This window comes from Callorhinus ursinus, unplaced genomic scaffold, assembly GCF_003265705.2.
Source record: "Callorhinus ursinus isolate GAN/ISIS: 27379988/994484 unplaced genomic scaffold, GSC_fseal_2.0 scaffold4, whole genome shotgun sequence".
NCBI lineage: Eukaryota > Metazoa > Chordata > Mammalia > Carnivora > Otariidae > Callorhinus > Callorhinus ursinus.
The window spans coordinates 11,470,270-11,489,275 of record NW_027397066.1 but is presented as its reverse complement, the minus strand read 5'-3'; the positions used below and the strand labels follow the sequence as shown (position 1 = coordinate 11,489,275).

The 19,006-nt window shown below is 42.2% G+C and overlaps 1 protein-coding gene across 3 annotated transcripts in view; it reads right to left on the bottom strand.

Moving 5' to 3' along the window:
* C1QTNF7 (C1q and TNF related 7) overlaps positions 1-9,239 on the bottom strand; it is a 102,457-nt gene extending 93,218 nt beyond the window's left edge. For 2 of the 3 annotated variants that reach the window (XM_073891453.1, XM_073891448.1), the window contains exon 1: positions 8,779-8,982. Coding sequence is in view for 1 of the 3 variants with exons in the window: in XM_073891448.1 (XP_073747549.1) it covers positions 8,779-8,791 (13 nt within the window). In the remaining 2 variants the exon portion in view is untranslated. Of the gene's footprint in view, positions 1-8,778; positions 8,983-9,104 lie in introns of those variants that run through there. The other variant, XM_073891452.1, reaches the window with a different exon arrangement.
* Positions 9,240-19,006: the final 9,767 nt, after the last annotated feature.

The window sequence follows — 19,006 nt, the reverse complement described above, 5'->3', positions numbered from 1 at the left end:
TGTGAGGTCCAATAGCTTTAGGGTGCTAGCCCTTGACTCAATGTATTGCTTGGAGCTCTGCTAATATGTTGCTGATAATGCTGAGAAATGGGTACCCTCTCTTTTGCAGGAAAAAGTATGAGAGCAACAATGTAGAACCGTGTGAACAAATGGTGAGCATAAATCATTGAAAAACAAACATCCAAGGCCTTGGCGAACAAGCCCCCAGGAGATCCAGTCTGCATTTTGTCAATCTGCTTTGACAGCATCACGGAAACACTTTCCTCTTGGCTTGAAATCCTTCCCCTTGACACATTTCATTCACATGCAAGCCCATTTACTGAGCATCCCGTGTGTATTCCTTCCTTTTGCTTGTGCTTTTGTTTTAATCCCCTACTAGAAGTCAGCGTGTCTAGTGAGAAGCAATTCCATAAAAAATAAGGAAGCTGAGGGAAAGATTAGTTGGCTGGCCAAAAATATCAGGCTCCTCGCAATAACAAAAATTTGTATCACCTTCTACCCTGCATACTTTTTCTCACATAATATCTCATTGGCTATTTCCAGTGAGTCCAGTGGAGTAGGAATACATTATTCCCATTTTCAATGATGAACAAACAGAGGCTCACAGTTCAAATAAGTTGCACAACCAGGAAGGGTTAGGACTGAAAATGGCACACAGAGCCAGCATAGTTCCTGATTCTTCCTTCTTTCCAGTTAGCTATGAAGAAAAGCAATACCACAACATGGGTCAAAATAGGTCTTGCTACAACTAGGTTTAAAAAATAATCTGAATGTCTTAGTCTTTTTATGAGATGGGCTTACTAGCAAAGCTGATACTAATTTAGCATTGAGGAAGATAGAGTATTTAAATCAAAGAGAGTTAATTGGTCTCCCTGCAGTCTGGGCTATAGACAGTATGAAGAGTCATAGCTAGATCAGCTCTAGAAACTACCTGATTCTCCCTTAGAATTCACTAATCTCATTCTACATTCTTTCCTGCTACTCCTAGAGTGAGTTCAGATCCTTTCTCAATGCAGAACTCCAAGTAGCCCCTCTCCATCCTAGAAAGTTGATACGGGCTTAGCACTAGATGTGAAACTTTTCTGGAATTTGGTGTTCAGGATGTCTGTTTCAAGAGGGGCATGAGTATCCTCAGTGAACCCCATGGTGTCTAGGGGCAAGTCCTCCCTGTAAGTGCGAGGAGCCCCAGGGGAGGGTGGGAAGGCACATGGTGATATCTTCAAGTGGACTTTTCCTTGCTACTGCTAAAAGCAGCACAAGGACTAATGGAGAAACATTAAAAAGGGCCATATTCTGGGCATAATAGAGAACTTCCAGCTGACCAGTAGTGTTTTTTTTTTTTTTTTTAAGATTTTATTTATTTATTTGAGAGAGAGAGTAAGATAGAGAGAGAGCATGAGAGGGGAGAGGGTCAGAGGGAGAAGCAGACTCCCTGCCGAGCAGAGAGCCCGATGCGGGACTCGATCCCGGGACTCCAGGATCATGACCTGAGCCGAAGGCAGTCGCTTAACCAACTGAGCCACCCAGGCGCCCCTGACCAGTAGTGTTTTAATGGAAGGTGTTGCCTTATTAAGTATTAACTTTTTGTTACTGGTGGCATTGAAGCTGGAGGTGGGATCTGTAGTGAGGATAAATTCTAAAAGTCTCTTCGGGGCGCCTGGGTGGCTCAGTCAGTTAAGCATCTGTCTTCGGATCAAGTCATGATCTCAGGGGCTTTGTATTGAGCCCTGCGTCAGCAGGAATTCTGCTTCTCCCTCACCTTCTGCCCTGCCTCCCTCCACACACCCCCCGCCCCCCTGGCTCGTGCTCTCTCTCAAATAAATAAATAAAATCTTAAAAAAAAAATTCTAAAAGTCTGTTTGGATACCCTTCCCTCTCAGACTCAGGGACAAACAGGGGGATGATTAACAATTTCTGAGATATTTTAAAGGCCTGGCACATAAAACTGTCATCAAGAAATGAAAGCTTTTGTTAAGTTTCCAGATTATATTGGAATCATATAAAATTGCCATTTTTGGTAGGTAATAAAATGGTTGAAGGTCAGGAATTTTATATGATTCATCATAATTCATACAAAGGCAAGGGAATGGACCCGATTCTTTAGGCCTATGACACACAGACAAAAGGGGTGCCTGAGAAACTGTGGAGTTCACTGTGCACAGGTATTGGGTTGTGAGGAGTGTGGTCCAAGGACAGATTTTTCAAAGGCCCTCCAAGACCATACCAAGGTATATGGTCTTTATTGTGAAGGACAAAAGGAGATGCTAATGATCCGAGAAATTGATAGAAATCTACCCATGATAAACGAGTTGTTTAATTGTGATAAATTCAAAGAATCCCTTGACAAAGAGTCCATTGATGTCAAATTAGATTTCACAGTGAAGTGGGATAAGAATTACTTCGTAATAAGTCTTTTCTAAAATAAATAAATAAATAATGATGCAAGAAAGACACTGAGAAAATCATTTGCCAACTTAAAAGGATGAGCTCCTTTGGGAATGTTGGCAATTGGCAAGGCTACCAACTAATGTCTTACTGACAGTTCTCAAATATTGTTAGGGTACATCTGGCAGGATGTGTTTTAAGGCAACTACATAAGCTGTGGTTTTCTGTTATTGGCAGATGAAAAGGCTGTAAAACTGCAAAAATTTAATTAGCCTTTCATTAATTAGGACTAACTCCTTCCCCTTGAAGTAGAGATGGACAAACATGGGTTTAACCCTTCTTCTAGCTCCATGGCCTTGGAAAAGTCACCTTACCCTGCTCTTGTCTTTCAAACAGGAGTACACCCATTTCTGTGCTGCCTGCAGACTAATGATGAGATGGGGTAGTAAACCATTCTATGGGATTATTACTGTACCTAGCAGAGTCACTCTATGTTCATGGTGGGAAAAAAGAAACCTTTTGTTTAAAATAAATTTTAGTTAGGAAAGGCAACCATCAAGAGTAGACCAAAAAATAGGAATCCTTTCTGGGAGTCCATGTGACAGAGTGGACAGGGTGTGGGGTTTTGGAGACGGGCATAACTTGAGTTTAAATACCTGCCTACCTCATCATGCTTGTGGGATCTTAGGTTAGCTGCTTTCCTCTCCTCCTCTGAAAAATGGGGATATGGAGACAATGTTTGTAAAGTATTGGCACATGGTAGGTACTTAATAAAAAGGTTCTATTAATCATCATAATACCTCCTCTGGTGACAAACTTTGGAGGAGCCATTTCATTAGTTATTGGGGCACACATTTCACTGATGACTGTTGAATACCTATTGGGTGAGTGACAAAATAACTTTGTGTTCTCCACCTCCAGGTTATTCTAAGAATGTTGCCCTGTCCTTTGTGTGTCCTTGTTTCAAGATTGTGCAGAGCAGAAAATAAAAATTCCTTGAAAGCAACGCCTCCTGCTTTATTTTCTGAAGGTCCAAGTCCAAGTGTATGTGCTGGGAGAGTTGGAGTGGGGGGCCTTTGATATGAGATTTCCCCCTGACCTGGAGACTGAAGGTCAGGGATGGGTACATCTGTAAGAAGCAGAAACATTGGCTCTGTGTGGCCTGGGATTGCTCAGACACAGGTTCCCATCCTGGACAAGGATTCCCAGTTCCCAAGCAGGGTTTGAAAACAGAATCCACAGACATCTAAGAGACAAGGAATTTATAAGAGTGGGCATAACTGGTGTGAAGGAAGACCTCTTTGGTATTGGAAGTCATGGGGACAGGAGCTGGGTAATATCTGAAACCTGAATTCCTGTTGGCATGGACTCTTGGAAACAGATTCAAGTTGAAGGAAAAACAATGAGAAAATGTGACACTTCTTGGAGACCTGCGTTTGTGAATTGAGTCAGACCCGCCATAGTGGTAAATCATCAAAGAATCTAAAGATGCATGAATTCCTACTCTCTGGAAGCTGACCACCTTTTTGGGAGCTGGAGGAGGTCCTATGCCACCTACTTGAATCACTACCATTTGGAGCGCTACAAGGTCCTGATGTATGAACTGCAGTTAAGACTCCTCTGTCACAAGAGGTAGGCAGCTAAATTTTGCAAAACACACACAGCCAGGATGATGGGTAAATGTTTCTCCTGAAGGGATATATTAAAATATACCCTCCCCGAATCACTGTGTGCCAATATCACTACTATGTAATAGCCATAAAACTTCTGCACACCCTCAAATTCTTTTGAAAATATGCCTCGATATGGAGAAGCAGTTTGGAAATGTGATTTAATAGGGAACTGTATAGTTAATGATTTCCATAAAAGTGCATAGTGGTCTATCTTCATGGAGTTTGAGGTGTCAGAAGTTCCTTGGACATGCACTAGCTCCCCCTGTCCCTTCCATTCCCCACCCCTCCCATTTTACAGGGCTGAATCTGGATTTAGCGAGGCCCCAAGGTTATTATTCTAATAGACCATTGTGATGGTCAGGGCCTTGGTGTAGCAGGTTTAGGGGGCTGGGCCCTACAAGCATCTCCACCTTTGAGCTGTGGTAGGAACACCTACTGCTCTTATCTCTCGTCTGGACAAACATCCATTTCTTAACTGGCGATTTAGTCTCTGCCCCTTCTGGACACTGATTAATCATCTTAAACCACCGTTCAAATAAACTGCCAAGGAGTTACTTTCTTGTTTACAAACTTACAATGATTATTCCATTTAAAAAAAAAAAATCTAAACTTTGTGGTTTGGCATTCAAGGCTTGCTATGATCTGATTCCAACCAAGTCTGGTTCTTTTCTTTCCTTTTTTTTTTTTTTTTTTTAACCAATTAAGTCTTTTGAGCTCATTTCCCTCCACTCTGTGTGCATGTACTTTGTTCTGCTCGGGGAGATTTGCTGCTACTCCCCACGCTGTCCTCCTTCATGATTTTACTAATGTTTTTGCTGCCTGGAATACCCCTCCCACCAATCCCTATTCATCCTTCAAGGCTAAATTACATATTCCCTCCTCCGAGGAATCTTCCCTGGGTGAGGGAAACAGAGCATCAGATGGCCCTGAGTTTGAGAGTGTACTCTGCTCCTTACTTCCTAGAACATCTCAGGCATGTTATTGAATTTCTCTAGGGTTCAGTTTTCTCATCTGTGAGACAGGCAAATCAATACCCGTCGTGTAGCCTTATGAAGTACACATGGGTTAGTCATACTGTGAAGTGCTTGGCATAGTTCCTTGTACATGGTAAACATCAAAGAATGTTACATATTACTCTGATTAGTCCAGGGAACTGCAGGCTCCTTTTCTGTGAATTCCCATTCACTCTGAGCTCTCTTATGTCCTTCCTTGTAAATCTAGTTTTGCCTTTTAGATATTGGATACCATGTGCTGTTTTCCCCATGGGATTAATAACTCCTTGAAGGTGGGATCATGTTTTCATTAGCTTGTGTCCTGTGCATTGCCCTCTATGCAGTAGGCTCTCAAACCACAGGCAAAGGTTGACCTTTCGGGTGTGAAATTTGGGTGTGACAATAATTTGCTTTGTCTTCACTTTTTTCTTCCCTCTAAAAGTTGACAATAGTTAAAAAAAAAAAAGTCTATTTCCTTAGCTATGAAAATCCCAGTTGTGGGGTTTTTGTTTCCTAGAAGAATGGAAGACAATGCCTGAAGAGGCTGGTAGAGATTGATAAATTTCAACTAAATCTTGGGAAATGCATGTGCTGGAAGGCCATGTGGCCTCAACTAACTGGGCCAACTCCGCCTCACCATTGTCCACCATGCATTCTGTATTCCATACGGAACCAAACCATAGCATGGTTTGTGTGATACTCCTGCAGGGGGGGTTGGTTTTACATTCTGATGAATTTGGAAAACATTAGATTCTAATGACCCACACATGGAGGGACAGAGGATGTAGTAAGAAACTAAAATGTGTAAGAAGTCCTACAGTAAAAAAACCAGCTAATAAGAGTAGCTAACATTCATTGAGCTCTCTCATGGCAGATACTTTGATAGTAGTCCCTTTACCTGAATTTTTTAATTTAATCCTCAAATGCTTTATCCTCTTTAAGAATGGATATAATTATTATCCTCACTTAACAAATGAAGAAACTTGAATGGTCCAAGTTCTCACGGCAGTTAGGAGTTGGAGCTGGGATTGGAATCAGGTATTTGTAACCCCAGAACCTGAGTTCTGGTCCACTGTGGTACACAGCTTTTCACATTCCCCGATTTGCCTGACCAGGAAATGCTTTTGGTTATCCTCTTATTAATAACCCATGAAAGTCCTGTTCCTTGGGTTGCACTTTGGGTAACAGAGCCTTGCTTCCCCAAGCTACTTGGTTCATGGGAGCAGCCATGACCTTTCCACCTCTGCACCTTTGCTCACTGACCTCTGCCTACAGGCTCCTGCCCCCTTGCCTCTCTCATGATATTTTACTCCTTCTCCAATATCTAGTTCAAATGCAACTCTACGAGGAGCTTTCTTTGATGTTGGCAGGTTGATGTGCAAAGCCCCTCTGTGTTCTCCACTGTTGTTAATGTTTGGTTTCTCTGTCAAGGGCCATTTCCAAAGAGCCTTGGTAAAGTTTCTGGCAGAGTGGACACTCTGTTAGAGTTTGGTGAATTACAATCTTCCTAGCTGCCCTAAGGGGTCACTTCCCGAGTGACCTGGGGCTCTTCACGTCATCGCTCATGGACTTGCAGGTGTGACCGTAGCTGGTGACCTGGGCTGAGTCTGGCTCCAACCCTTTTCAGGTTTGGACACCATCGCTCCCAAATGCCCTGGCAGTTCGTTAGTTAACATTGTCCTCCCTCTGTGCCTTGCAGATGTGGCCTCTCCCCAGCCTCTATGAGGTGAGGAGCATGATTAAGTCACATCAGGCCTCTCATCACTGTCCTTTTGGGGACAAACCTGACCTGTCCTTTCCAGGGTGTTGTCCAGGTTTCATTACAAAGCCCCCCAGTGGCTGTGCCTCAGATGAGTCAGCTGGCTTGGGGCTTCATTAGCAACTCTAATTGCCTTTTTGTTTTTGTCCTCTTTGGGGCCTTCTCAGGCCCAGAGGTGGGGCCTGGCATGCTCGGCTTCCAGAAATGCCGCCAGCCTCCACAAGAGCCCATGATGGGAAGTCCGCGCCCCGCTCCCCAGCAGCCACGTCATGCCACACTGCGCATTTCTGGGCCGCACCCTTCCCCAGGGTGCACTCAGGCGCCATGCAACTGCTGGCCATCCCAACTCCCTGGCTGCCTGTGATGAGGTCATGGGGTGGGGTCCTGGAGACCCCCCTCCAAATAGGGTGGGGGCTTCCCCAACTGGCCCGGGAATGGTGGAGAGGAAGAGATGAGAATAATCTTGTCCGTCCTACTCACTGCTCCCTCTCTTGAGCTTGCATGGACGGTGTGGATAGGAGTGGAAGGGAGGACGAGAGAGCAGGGAAGACAAGGGGAGGAGGACAGCGGAGGGGCAGGCACAGATCCCTCGCTGCCTCCACTAACAACTGGGGATGGAGAAAGGAACTAGCAGTTTCTCTTGACCACCTTGCAATGAGCCGATCGAGCTGCCTTCTCTCTTCTCTGTACCAATGTCCTTCTTCTTATCGTAACCTCTTTCCACCCCCCCCTCCCACCACGGAGACCACAAAAGGCAGGGGAAGCCACCATAATCCACCTTATATAATTAGAATTTGATGAAGAAGGAAAAAATATCCCAGAAACAGAGCGGCAGCTGGTCCGGCAAGGCAGGTAGAGCCCCTCCCAACCCAAACATGCTTCCCCATTCTCCCCCAGGCCCATCGGGCATGTTTGCTTTTACTTCTGCACCAGTGGGTTTTGTAGACTGAGGTTGCCTAGATGTCCCAGACCACTCAAGCTTGGTTAAACCCATGCGGCTTTGTAGCCTCCTCCTCTGAGTACATATGTGTGCGCGGAGGAATGAACGTTCTGTTAACATCGCAGCCTGCTGGAAGAATTTGCCGATAGATCTCTCTGGATAGCTAGTTACTTGCACCTGGAATTCTGCCTCGGAAAGATGGGAAATCTGATAACAGAGACTTTCCCAGGGAAATAGGAACAGCACACCACACATTTATGTGCCTTTCCACCTAAAACCACAGCATACTTCCCATATGACCAATGCCATAGAAAACCAAGGAACATTCGAGCCTCTCTGCTCCCTACCTGTATCAGAGGCACAATCAAGAGGGCAAAGCCACCCTACCCAGACCCTAGCATTGTCAGTCAACTGCAACTGGAATGAACAAACTTGGAGTTTTTTCTTTTTTCTCCCAGGACATCATAGCCGTAACGTCCTCATCGTGTCGTTACAAAGGAAAAGCCAAATGATTTATTTAACTTTTAAAAACATATTCTGCAAAAAAGGTTATAAGAAGTCATAGTAACCACACTCAAGAGGATTTTTGGGAGTGATGTTAAACTCTTCCATGGGAAAGTTTTCTGAGTTAATACAAAGATCATAGCTCCGGAAGTTGAGTTATATATATCGGGGTAAGAAAACACAGATACTCTGACCCAGGCAATAAATGAGCCCATCACCACATTAGTGAATGTGAGACACACCAGGTTGGAGATTCTGAGGACTCTCCCGCACACATTTTCTAACAGAAATCTCATTTTTCAAATAGTCAAAGCTTTCACAGAGGTTTGCATCAAGCGGAATAGAAAGCAGGAGAAGGCATGAATGCCAAGGATTTCCAACCTCGGATTTATAATTTGTTGACATATTTTTATAAGTTCCCCATTTCTTTACAAGTAGCTGTCTTAAGTTCTCCCAGTAAATATTTTTGACAAAGGCCAAACAGGAGGGAAAAAGAGAAAAAGTGCAATGAAAAGAGTGGCTTACCTTTTCTAGGCATTGCTGATGTCAAAATTTCCCCCCAAACATGAGGCGTTTTTGCTTTGGTTGTCCCATGAATTTAGAAACCATTAAAAAATTTAAAGGAGAAATATGTGCATCTTAATCGAAGCTGCTTTGAAACAATACAAAAAATAACTCGACAAAAAATAAAGTGCTCTTCTGAGCATAAGAATGTGTTTGAAGCTTGGAGCTCATGCTGTTGCATGAAGTTTTGCAACTGTCTTTCTCAGTTTAAACAACCTCCTGCTCCTCCCCGCAACTTGCCAACGTCTATAATTTAAAGCAACTGTGATCCTTCCCGTAATACTCACATTTCAAAGAGCTTAATATATACGCTCGTTAGGAAAGAGTAGGAGCCGGTGACGTTCTTCTGCAAACCCCGGACCGAGGCAAATGGGAAGAAAAGTTTCAGGTATCTGAGCAATTCTATTTCTCTCTTTTATCCGTAGCTCTTCTCACTCTGTGACTTCAAGTTGTTTCTTTGCCTTTTCAAGTGATGCCTTGAGACCAAATGGCATCACTTCACTGGAAGCAAAAAAAAAAAAAAAAAAAAAAGCACACAGAAAAGTTTCTGTCTCATCTTATAGAACAGTGATACTAGTGAAATTGTGTTTAAACATCACTTTTGCTAACACAATTATTTCCATGCAATTTTTCCCTAATTCATCTATTTGAAAAATGTAAAATTAGTATACATTATATTTTCATAAAAGGGGAAAATACCTAAACTAATGTCATTTGAATTGGACTTATTTTAACCTGCATCCTGTACGTCTATCATAAACTCTAGGAGGGATACTTGCTGTGAATCATAAACTCTAGGAGGGATACTTGCTTTGCAGAGTGTGTCCATGTAGCTGGGTAAGTTTCTGACATAGAGACTGTAATCAATGATTTTACTCTTTCAACCACGCTTCCCTACCTGCCATTAAACATGCGTGCGCGTGCGCACACACACACACACACACACACACTATTTGTGAATTCAAATTACAACCAACTTAAAGTGGTGATTTTAAAAATATTTATAGCATATCTTAAAGCAGGTCTTGCTCAGTACCTGATAGATAATAAGTACTCAGTAAATACCTGCTGCATGAATAAAGTATTGCAGAGGCTCAGATCATTCAACAGTTTTGACAATTTGGGTTTGCATTGAGAATATGTTCCCATCCGGGAAGGGTATGTCAAAGCTTGTACAGAGAGTAAATGGGACAATGTGTGCTCTTGCCAGATTTAATGAATGGCTATGATATAATAAAATCTCCTAAGTTAGTATAGAAAACATTAGTTAAGTAAATAAAGCATTTGGTGGAGAATAGAGATGTCAACACAGGCAGGATCTACTCAGTATGCTTACTATGTAAACTTATGCAAACAATTACAGAACAAAAACCTCATTCATTATATTAAAACCATAGATTACTTTCCGCTGTGTTTTTTGAATCACCTAAAGTAACTATTACGCTAAGGACAGGGGACAATACTTCTAATTAAAATAGTGCAAAGAGAGAAAGGGTCTAAAACTGCAGGGAAGTGGTAAGTTTTCAGATTTTCTTTGCTATGAAAGCAGAAAAAAGGGTAGAGTCTATTTGCTCTGGCTTCTACTGAGGAGACATCTATAGGCAGTAGTACATGTAGCATCCCAGACCTGAATCCATGATTTTCCAGTTACGTGACCTTGCATATTGAATTCCTTTCTTTAAGCATTTGCTTCCTTAATTGTGGAAGATTAAATACAAATATGTTAAACAACCCATTTGTATATATACACAGAATGCTGCATTTATCCAACCAAAGTTAATTAAATACCCCATTATGTTACTTAGCAGGACCAATTGTGAGTCACTGTGATTTACCACAGAAGCTAGTGTTGCTTCCCCTGACCAGTGTCTAAACTGGCAAAGGATGTGGGGTGCCGCTCTAACAAAAACCCTCACTAAGTGCCGTTGGCCGAGTAGTCAGGAGCTGAGTGCAAGGAGGATACCAGAGGCTGGAAAGGTGAAATGCCGTGTTTTGCCCCAGCAGCACATTTGGTGAAACAGACATCTATGATAACTTGCAAAACCATCTGTGCCAGGACTGGGTGGCTCAGATGGTTAAGCGTCTGCCTTCGGCTCGGGTCATGATCCCAGGGTCATCGGGCTCCTGGCTCAGCGGGGAGCCTGCTTCTCCCTCTCCATCTGCTTCTCCCCCTGCTCATGCTCTCTCTCTCTCTCTGTATCTCTGTATCTCAAATGAATAAATAAAAAAAAATCTTTAAAAAAAACCATCTGTGCCACATCACCCTGTAGCTCCAGGATGGGAGGCTGGGGTTGGGGTGGGGGTGCGTCGCAGGGAAACATCCATTGTGTGCGTTGGCTGCTACTGACTGCATTTTTGTAAGGTGTTTCAAGAAGGAGATGAGTCCCAGAAAGAAATAGCTAAATTATAAACAGAAATAAAATGGAATAGAGAGATAGTACCTAAATTTGATGGCTTTTAGGAACCTACCAATCTTTTGAAGGTCTTATATTGCTAAAGTAACTATAAGCCTGTACTAGAAATGTCCTTGAAGGCTGAAAACAACCTCTCCCACCAGCAGGTGAACCGTCGGCTGCCTGGAGGGCTGACTCCCCAACATACACAGAGGTAGCAAGGGGAGCCCCTCAGAAGGAAGAACTCATGGCCATTGAGAAAAAGGGACAAGGAAGTTCTCCCCAGAGAACAGAGCCAGGCCCATAGCCAGAATGTCTTCCACCCGTAAGGCAGAGAGCCTTCACTCTGTTTGCCTGGCCAGATGTGGAATCAGTGGCTGGTGTGTGTGTCTCCTGTTCTTTTCCTTTCTGAAGCAAAATTTTTGTTGTAGTTGTATCATCACTGTTACTCCATTTGTAGTGTGTGTGTGTGTGTGTGTGTGTGTGTGTGTGAGAGAGAGAGAGAGAGAGAGAGAGAGAGAGGAAACTTGTTTTTTGCTGTGATAGAGATCATTTTCCCTTTAGTTTACAGAGCACTGGATCAAGAGATGGCACATCCAGACTTATGACAAGAGCTTCACATAACTCAGAAGTCTGCACTTTGATCTGAACGCAGTGACCAGATGGAATTTGAGGTTGTTTCCTTTGAAGAGGCGTGGATTCTGTGTTTGTGTTTTTTTTCCTTATACACAACGAAAGAGGAAAGAAAATGAATATTTGGTGACCAGAAGAGTAAATTATGGCAGATATGTTTAGGATTTTGCATTGTCTACAGATTCCTTACCATTTCCTGGCTTCCCTTGCGGTTTGGTTGACCACATGACTGATTTTGGCCAATGGGATGTGAGCAGGAGTAATGTAGGGTTAATTTGGGACTGAGGTAGTTAGCAGATGGTGTACCTACTCCACATTTTTTCTCTCCCCTCTATTTCTATGGCAGGAAGCAAAGAGGTGCTGGAGCTCCATAGTAGTAGGCACCCCAAACCCTGAGGCATCCCTTAGAAGATGCTGCATAGGAGAACTGCCTGACTGCATCAGATATTACTGAATCGAATACAAACCTATGCTGTGTTCCCCAATGAGCTTGGGGGTTTGTCAGAGTTGGCTAGTGTCTATTACACTAATACAGATACCTGCCTTGAAAGATTCTTGGAGGATTAAAAGAGGTAATATATGCAAAGAATGCAGAACAGGGCCTGACACAATAAAAACTACCGAACAAATGATGGGTATTTTTATATTAAACATAAATCCCCCCTTTCTTGCTCTTGTAAACCAATCTAGGTAAATGTCACTTGTGAACACTATAAATTTTAAGGTTTATAAAAGGTGTGCTATTGGGCTAAGTAAATTGGAAACCATGGAAAGATTAGTGACAGAAATAGACACTGAAAACAAAATTTATTTTCCATCTTTAAAAAATATTTGCATTTATTAAGAAAATTGTCCAATGAGTTGCTGTCAGCTTTCACAAGCAACCTTCAAAGCAGGGGATAAAGGAAGTTGTAAACTCCAAGTTACAAGCTAAATATACTCTTTAGCTTTTGACTAGTGTAAATTCCACTTACCCAAACATTTATTTTACTGTGTGTACAGAACAAGTCTGTCATCCTGACATTGACTGTTCCAGGCTGCTCCTCAGCTGAAATGTGCTAAATAGTGTATTAGTGCTAGTTGAGAGCTAATATTTCCAAAATATTAGCTCAGGCCATGTGTGGTTGGCTTTGAACTGCCCTAAATGGGGCCATGTGTGGTTGGCTTTGAACTGCCCTAAACGGGGGCACAGAAGGTCCTGTTTCATACATTTGGTCTCTAACTCAAGTATTTTGAGCACTCCCCACTAGAAATATGTCTTCCTTCATTCTGCAAACTCTTTTAAAAGGGTCAGGCCTTTTTCTCTTCTACCATTTTAAAGCAATGGTGACATCAATGAGGAACATTTGTTGAGCATCAGTTATGTACTAGGCACTGTTTTATGTGCTCTGTAAGTGTATGAAGTCATTTAATCTTTTCAACAATCCTGTGAGGTAGATACTAACATTGTCCTCAATTTACAGATGGGGAACCTAAATAAAGTACAGAGAGGTTAAGTGACTAGCTCGAGGTCACACAGCCAGTAAGTAGCAAAGCTTTTTTTTTTTTTTAAAGATTTTATATATTTATTTGAGAAAGAGAGAGTGAGAGAGAGCAAGAGTGCAAGCAGAGGGAGAGGCAAAAAGAGAGAGGGAGAGGGAATCTCAAGCAGACCCCCTGCTGGGCATGGAGCCCAAGAAGGGGCTCCATCCCAGGACCCTGAGATTATGACCTGAGCCAACGCTTGAGTTGTCCCATGAGTCTGACGCTTAACTGATTGAGCCACCCAGGTGCCCCACAAAGTTGGGATTTAAATGTAGGTTATCTGGTTCTAGTACCTGAACTCTTCAATGCTGGTTAAAACACAATCTCCATGCCAAGTGAAGAGAATATGCTTACACCATATATTTTCCCTAGCATCCATTACATTAGAGATGAATACAGATTACTTCTGAAAGGCACGCTAAACTCTTAGAGGCAGCAGGTTGTTATTCTTGGAAAACATGCAGTTCCCTTTCTGAATGTAATTATAAAGTTTGAACATTTTTCATATACTAAGGTTTGTGCTCTTATGGTTGACTTTATTTCTTCTCCTTTGCATGCATGCAGCAGCCAAGTTTCCAATTATGTCCTAAAACCCAGGTGGCTTCATCTGGATTGTATAATAAAGCCCTTACTGAGTTCTATCAAACATGTGAAGACATCGTGGAAGAGGCCAAAGGAGAAATGAATCTTGTTGGAAAATTTCATCTTCCTCTTGGAAGATGTTACTGAAGTTTAGAGATTGGAGAGTAAATGAAATGTTCTTTATTGAGAGTGGTAGGAAATAATCCAATCCTAACTTTGAGGTGAAGCTACTCAGGGGGTGTTGACCCTGCTCCAGAGGATCAGATGGTACACAGATGCCTACTGTGTGTTTGTCACTATTAGCTCTGAGATATGGAGATGGGACAGAGCCATTTCTTTGAGTTTCTCAAGCACTCACTTTCATGGTTTCCAGTCATGGTGAGCAAATTTGAAAACTGTTTTAACTTTCTTGGTGATAAAAGGTAGTAGATCAACTTATTGCAAGTAGTCAAAACTAGAAAAAGAGACTATCTGTAAATCATAGAATTGCAGATTTGGAAGAAGATTTGAGAGGTTCTAATTCACTCTCTCTCTGTTCATGAGCTTTCTACATGGCCTTGGCAGAACGCCACTCCACTTCTGTTTGACAGCTCCCAGGGAGAGGGTCCACAACTTCACCAGGTTATTCTCTGAGTAACAGTAAATATTCCTGTTCCATTTTCCACACATAAAAGCTGTTACAATTTCCAAAGGCAACACTCTACATTTTCCCTCCCCATAGATCCATCTTCCTTATCCCAAGTTCGATGATTCTGGCTCTTTCAACTGTTTTTCATGCAACATGATTTCAATTAGGTTGCCATCTTGGTTGGTTGCCCTTCAGTGAACCAATATCCAATTAATTGTAAAATGGCTCATGAGCACTGTAGTAAGCTTATCAAGATATCAATAGTCTGAGTTATAGTCTGAACTTTGATATTGGCCTTGAAAACTCATTTTCCCACTCTGGGCCTGTGTGTATGTCCCTCCTATGTCACAGCACTTTGAAGTGCCTCGCTTGGCCTTTGACTCTCTCCTCTGCAGGATCTTTCTTTCATGAGTTGGTCACCCAGTATTTGGAACCTATAGAACTAATATGACCTCTCCTGTAGCACCATTTTTCTCATGCCTGCTGACTCTCACTTCCCGGAGATAATATATTCCCTTCAGGTTTAATATCTAAAAAGCAAAACTATTTTCCCTCAAACTCACTCTTCCTGAGTTGCCTAATTCTGTCATTAGTACCACAATCTTCTCAGGTTCTCAGAATTTTAAATATTGCTTTTACTCCCTCTTCTACTTCCCCAAAACATTCTGTCATAAAATCCTGATTGTCCTTTCTTTACTATGTCTCTAAAATCTGGCATCTTGATGCACTTATATTATCACAGTTTATTTATCCCATTGTTTCCCTGGAGTGTTGTCTGTGGAATCATATTCTGGAATGTTCCATGGGAAGAGACAGGACAGTAAAATAAATTTGGATGATACTAGTTATATATAGGAATCTCTTCATCTGCCATAACAAAATGTCATAAACTGCGTGCTTCAAACCATAGAAATGTATTTTCTCATGGTTCTGGAGGCTGGAGATCTGAGATCAGAGTGCTAGCAGGTTTTGGTTCTGGTGAGAGCCCTTTTTCTGTCTTGTAGAGGGTACCTTCTCGTAGTGTCCTCACATGGCAGGGAGAGAGAGTTCTGGTGTCTCTCCCCCCACCTCCTTTTTTTTTAACAGGACACTAATCTCATCATTAGGGCCCCACCCTTGTGACATCTACAATTAAATATCTCCCAAAGGCCCCATCTCCAAATGCTGTCACATCAAGTGTTAGGATTTCAACCTATGAATTTTGGGGGAACATAATTCAGTCCATAACATTCTGCCCCTGGCCCCCCAAAATTCATGTTGTTCTTCTATTCAGAATGCATTCTTTCTGTCTCAACAGCCCCAAAAGTCTTGACTTGTTCTAGTATCAACTCTAAAGTCCAAATTCTCATTTAAATATCAGCTAAGTCAGATATGGGTGAAACCGTAGGTAGAATTCATCCTGAGGCAGATTTCTCTCCAGCTGTGAACCTGTGAAACCAGTTAAGTTGTGTACTTCCAAAACAGGCATAGGATAGACATTCTCATTCTAAAAGGGAGAAATAGGAAAGAAGAAGGGATAATAGGCCCCAAGCAAGCCCAAAACTTAGCAAGGCAATTTGTATTACACCTTAGGTTTTATGAATAATCCTCTTTGGTTTGATGCTCTGCCCTCCAGCCTGCCTGGGGTGGTACAATCACCCCCACAGTTTAGCAAGGTGCCCACACCCATGAGGCTATGCTGGGTGGTGGTCTAACTCTTTGAAACTGAGGTGGAGGCAGTCTTGACCCTGGGTCTGTGCATTCTGGGTCTGTAGTGATAGTGGTAGCCCTGATGATTTCTGAATTGCTTTGGGGGTTCCTTCTTCCCTTTTCCAGAAAGATTGTACATGTTTACAAGCAAAGAGCAATATGGTCCCATCCTATAAAATAAAAAAAAAAATTGACAACCTTCCTTCATTCTTTCCCACCTTTTTTTCCTCCTTTGCTTCAAAGTGACAGTGTCTCTGCTGATAAAGTCTCACCCCTATTGCTGGCTTCTGTTGAGATGTCTGATTAAGTTCGTGAGCTCCACCAATGATCTCTTTATCAAATGGTTGTTCAGCTACACCCTTAGTGTGCTCTTCAGAACAAGCTTTCTCATTTTTATAATATGACTAGGCTGAGAATTTTCTGAATCCTCAAGTTCTGGTCTCTTTTTGCTTAACAATTCTCCCTTCAATTAATCTATCTCTTTTGGCATTTCACTGTAAGCAGTCAGGAGAAAGCAAGCCAAACATCCAGTTTCATTGCTCACACATTCTACCTCCCACAAAACACTAGAATACAGTTCAACCACATTCTCTGCTGATTTTAAGATTTTAAAAAAGGATTGTCTTTCCTTCAGTTCCCAATAACATGTTCTTCATCTGTCTGAGACCTTGCCAGGATTACCATTAATGTCCATATTTCTCATATACCCCAAAACTCTTCTAGTCTCTATCCATTATTCAATGCCTAAGTTGCTTCCATATGTTCAAGTATTTGCTACAGCAGCACCCTGCTTCTCGGTACCAAAAGCTGTCCTAGTCTGCTTGGGCTGCCATAACAAAATACCATAAGCTGGTGGCTTAAACAACAAACACTTATTTTCCTACAGTCCTGGAGGCAGGAAGTCAGATCAGGGTGTCAGTGTGGTCAGGTTCTAATGGAGGGCTCTCTTCCTGGTGTTTTAGATGGCTGCTTTTTCACAATCCTCACATGAAAAGGGAAGTGAGATTCCTGGTGTCTCTTCCTCTTCTTAAAAGGGCACAAAGCCTGTCATGAGGCCCTCACCCTCATTACCTCACCTAAACCAACTTATTTCCCAAAGGCCCCACCTCCAGATACCATCACATTGTATGTTAGGACTTCAACGGATGAATTCTGGAGTAACACAATTCAGTCCAAAGCAATCTCATTTAACATATATCATTTAAGTATTTCTAGGTTAAAAACAACAACGACAACCTCATGACTTAAAACAGCAACCGTTTATTATTCTTCATGAATCTGTGGGTTGACTGAGCAGTTCCATTGATCTTGGTAGTGCTTGGCTAGGCATTTCTTCTAGTCTTGGTGGGTGCTGACTCCTATGTTTTTAGTCTTCTGGCTCTTGGCTGATCTAAGATGGCCTTGGCTGGGGCAAATGACTCGGCTTCTTGAATCTTCTCCAGAAGGATAGTATGGACATGTATTTAGGCAATTGTAAGAGTCCAAGAGAAGAAGTGAAAATATGCAAGTATTTTTTCAAGCTTGTGCTTGTATCAAGTTTGCTATTGACCCATTGGCCAGAGCAAGTCACATGCTCGAGCCCAGAGTCAGTGTGAGAGAGTCTATGAAAGACACAGACACAAGATGATGTGAAAAAGCTATACCATGAGTGCAATCAATCTCACACTAAGGGGTAAAATATTCCATATTTTCTAAAGAAACACTTGATTCAAAGAATGCTTAGATATTATGATACAAATATTGGGCAAAACACATTTGAGAAGAGGCTGTTCTAAGGTCATGACACGTGTGGGGAGAGGGAGAATATGTTTATCTTCCTCTCACCTCTCATTTTCAGCCCATGGGAGAGAGAGAGGAAATACTACTGCCTTCCCTTTCCACAATCTCCCTTTCCTTGTTTAGCTTCCCTCTAATGAAGATGGTATTATAATCTGCTGGGTCCAAGGTTGAAATTTACTGGCCACAGTTCACTGGTGGATAGAGACACAGACTTGACAGCTTAGGGCTTTTCTGGCTGGGCTTTTTTTCTGATTCTGTGGTAGACCAGGGAATAACCTGTGTCCTCAGGGCTGAGCAGAGACAGTTCTCTTGTCTACCCCTTCATTTCCTGTGCTCAGGTGATGTGTGTGATTTTCAGTTTCTTGCTTCTGTGTAGTACTAGGCAAGTCATCTCCCTGAAAGGTGGGTCCACCACTGTTTCAATCTGTTTTGGGCTTTTGATCCACATAGTTGATTAAGTAAGCAGGTTCAGCATTAGTTTGGATGTGGGGATCAGAGATGTGGAGTAGCAAAGCTCAATTTGAGTTGAAATTACAAACTTCATGCTTCAATGCCAAATATCAGAAAAGATCACCTTTACTTCTCTCTTACCAGGGGGTGGTGTAAAGGGGCACTTGCAAAGCTAGTAAGTATTACTTTATTCCCCACTTGGCTAATAATTCTTACATGCATAGTTCTCTTGGCACAGGAAAGCCCTGCCTACAGGGACACTCAAAACTTCCAAGCTATAATCATTTATCTCACTTACAGGGTACTTATTGCTTTCTGCTTTATGTTATAGTTCTTTATGTGAGTGTCCAGCCCCCCTTTTCCATACTAAAGTGTAAGTTTCTCAAAGGTGGGGATTATGTTTTAACCTTTTTTGTAATTTTCTATTATCCATGGTGCCTCGTGCGATATCCTGTATTTATGTACATGCTAAAAATTTGCCAGATGAAACCCCATAAGGGTGAAACCATAT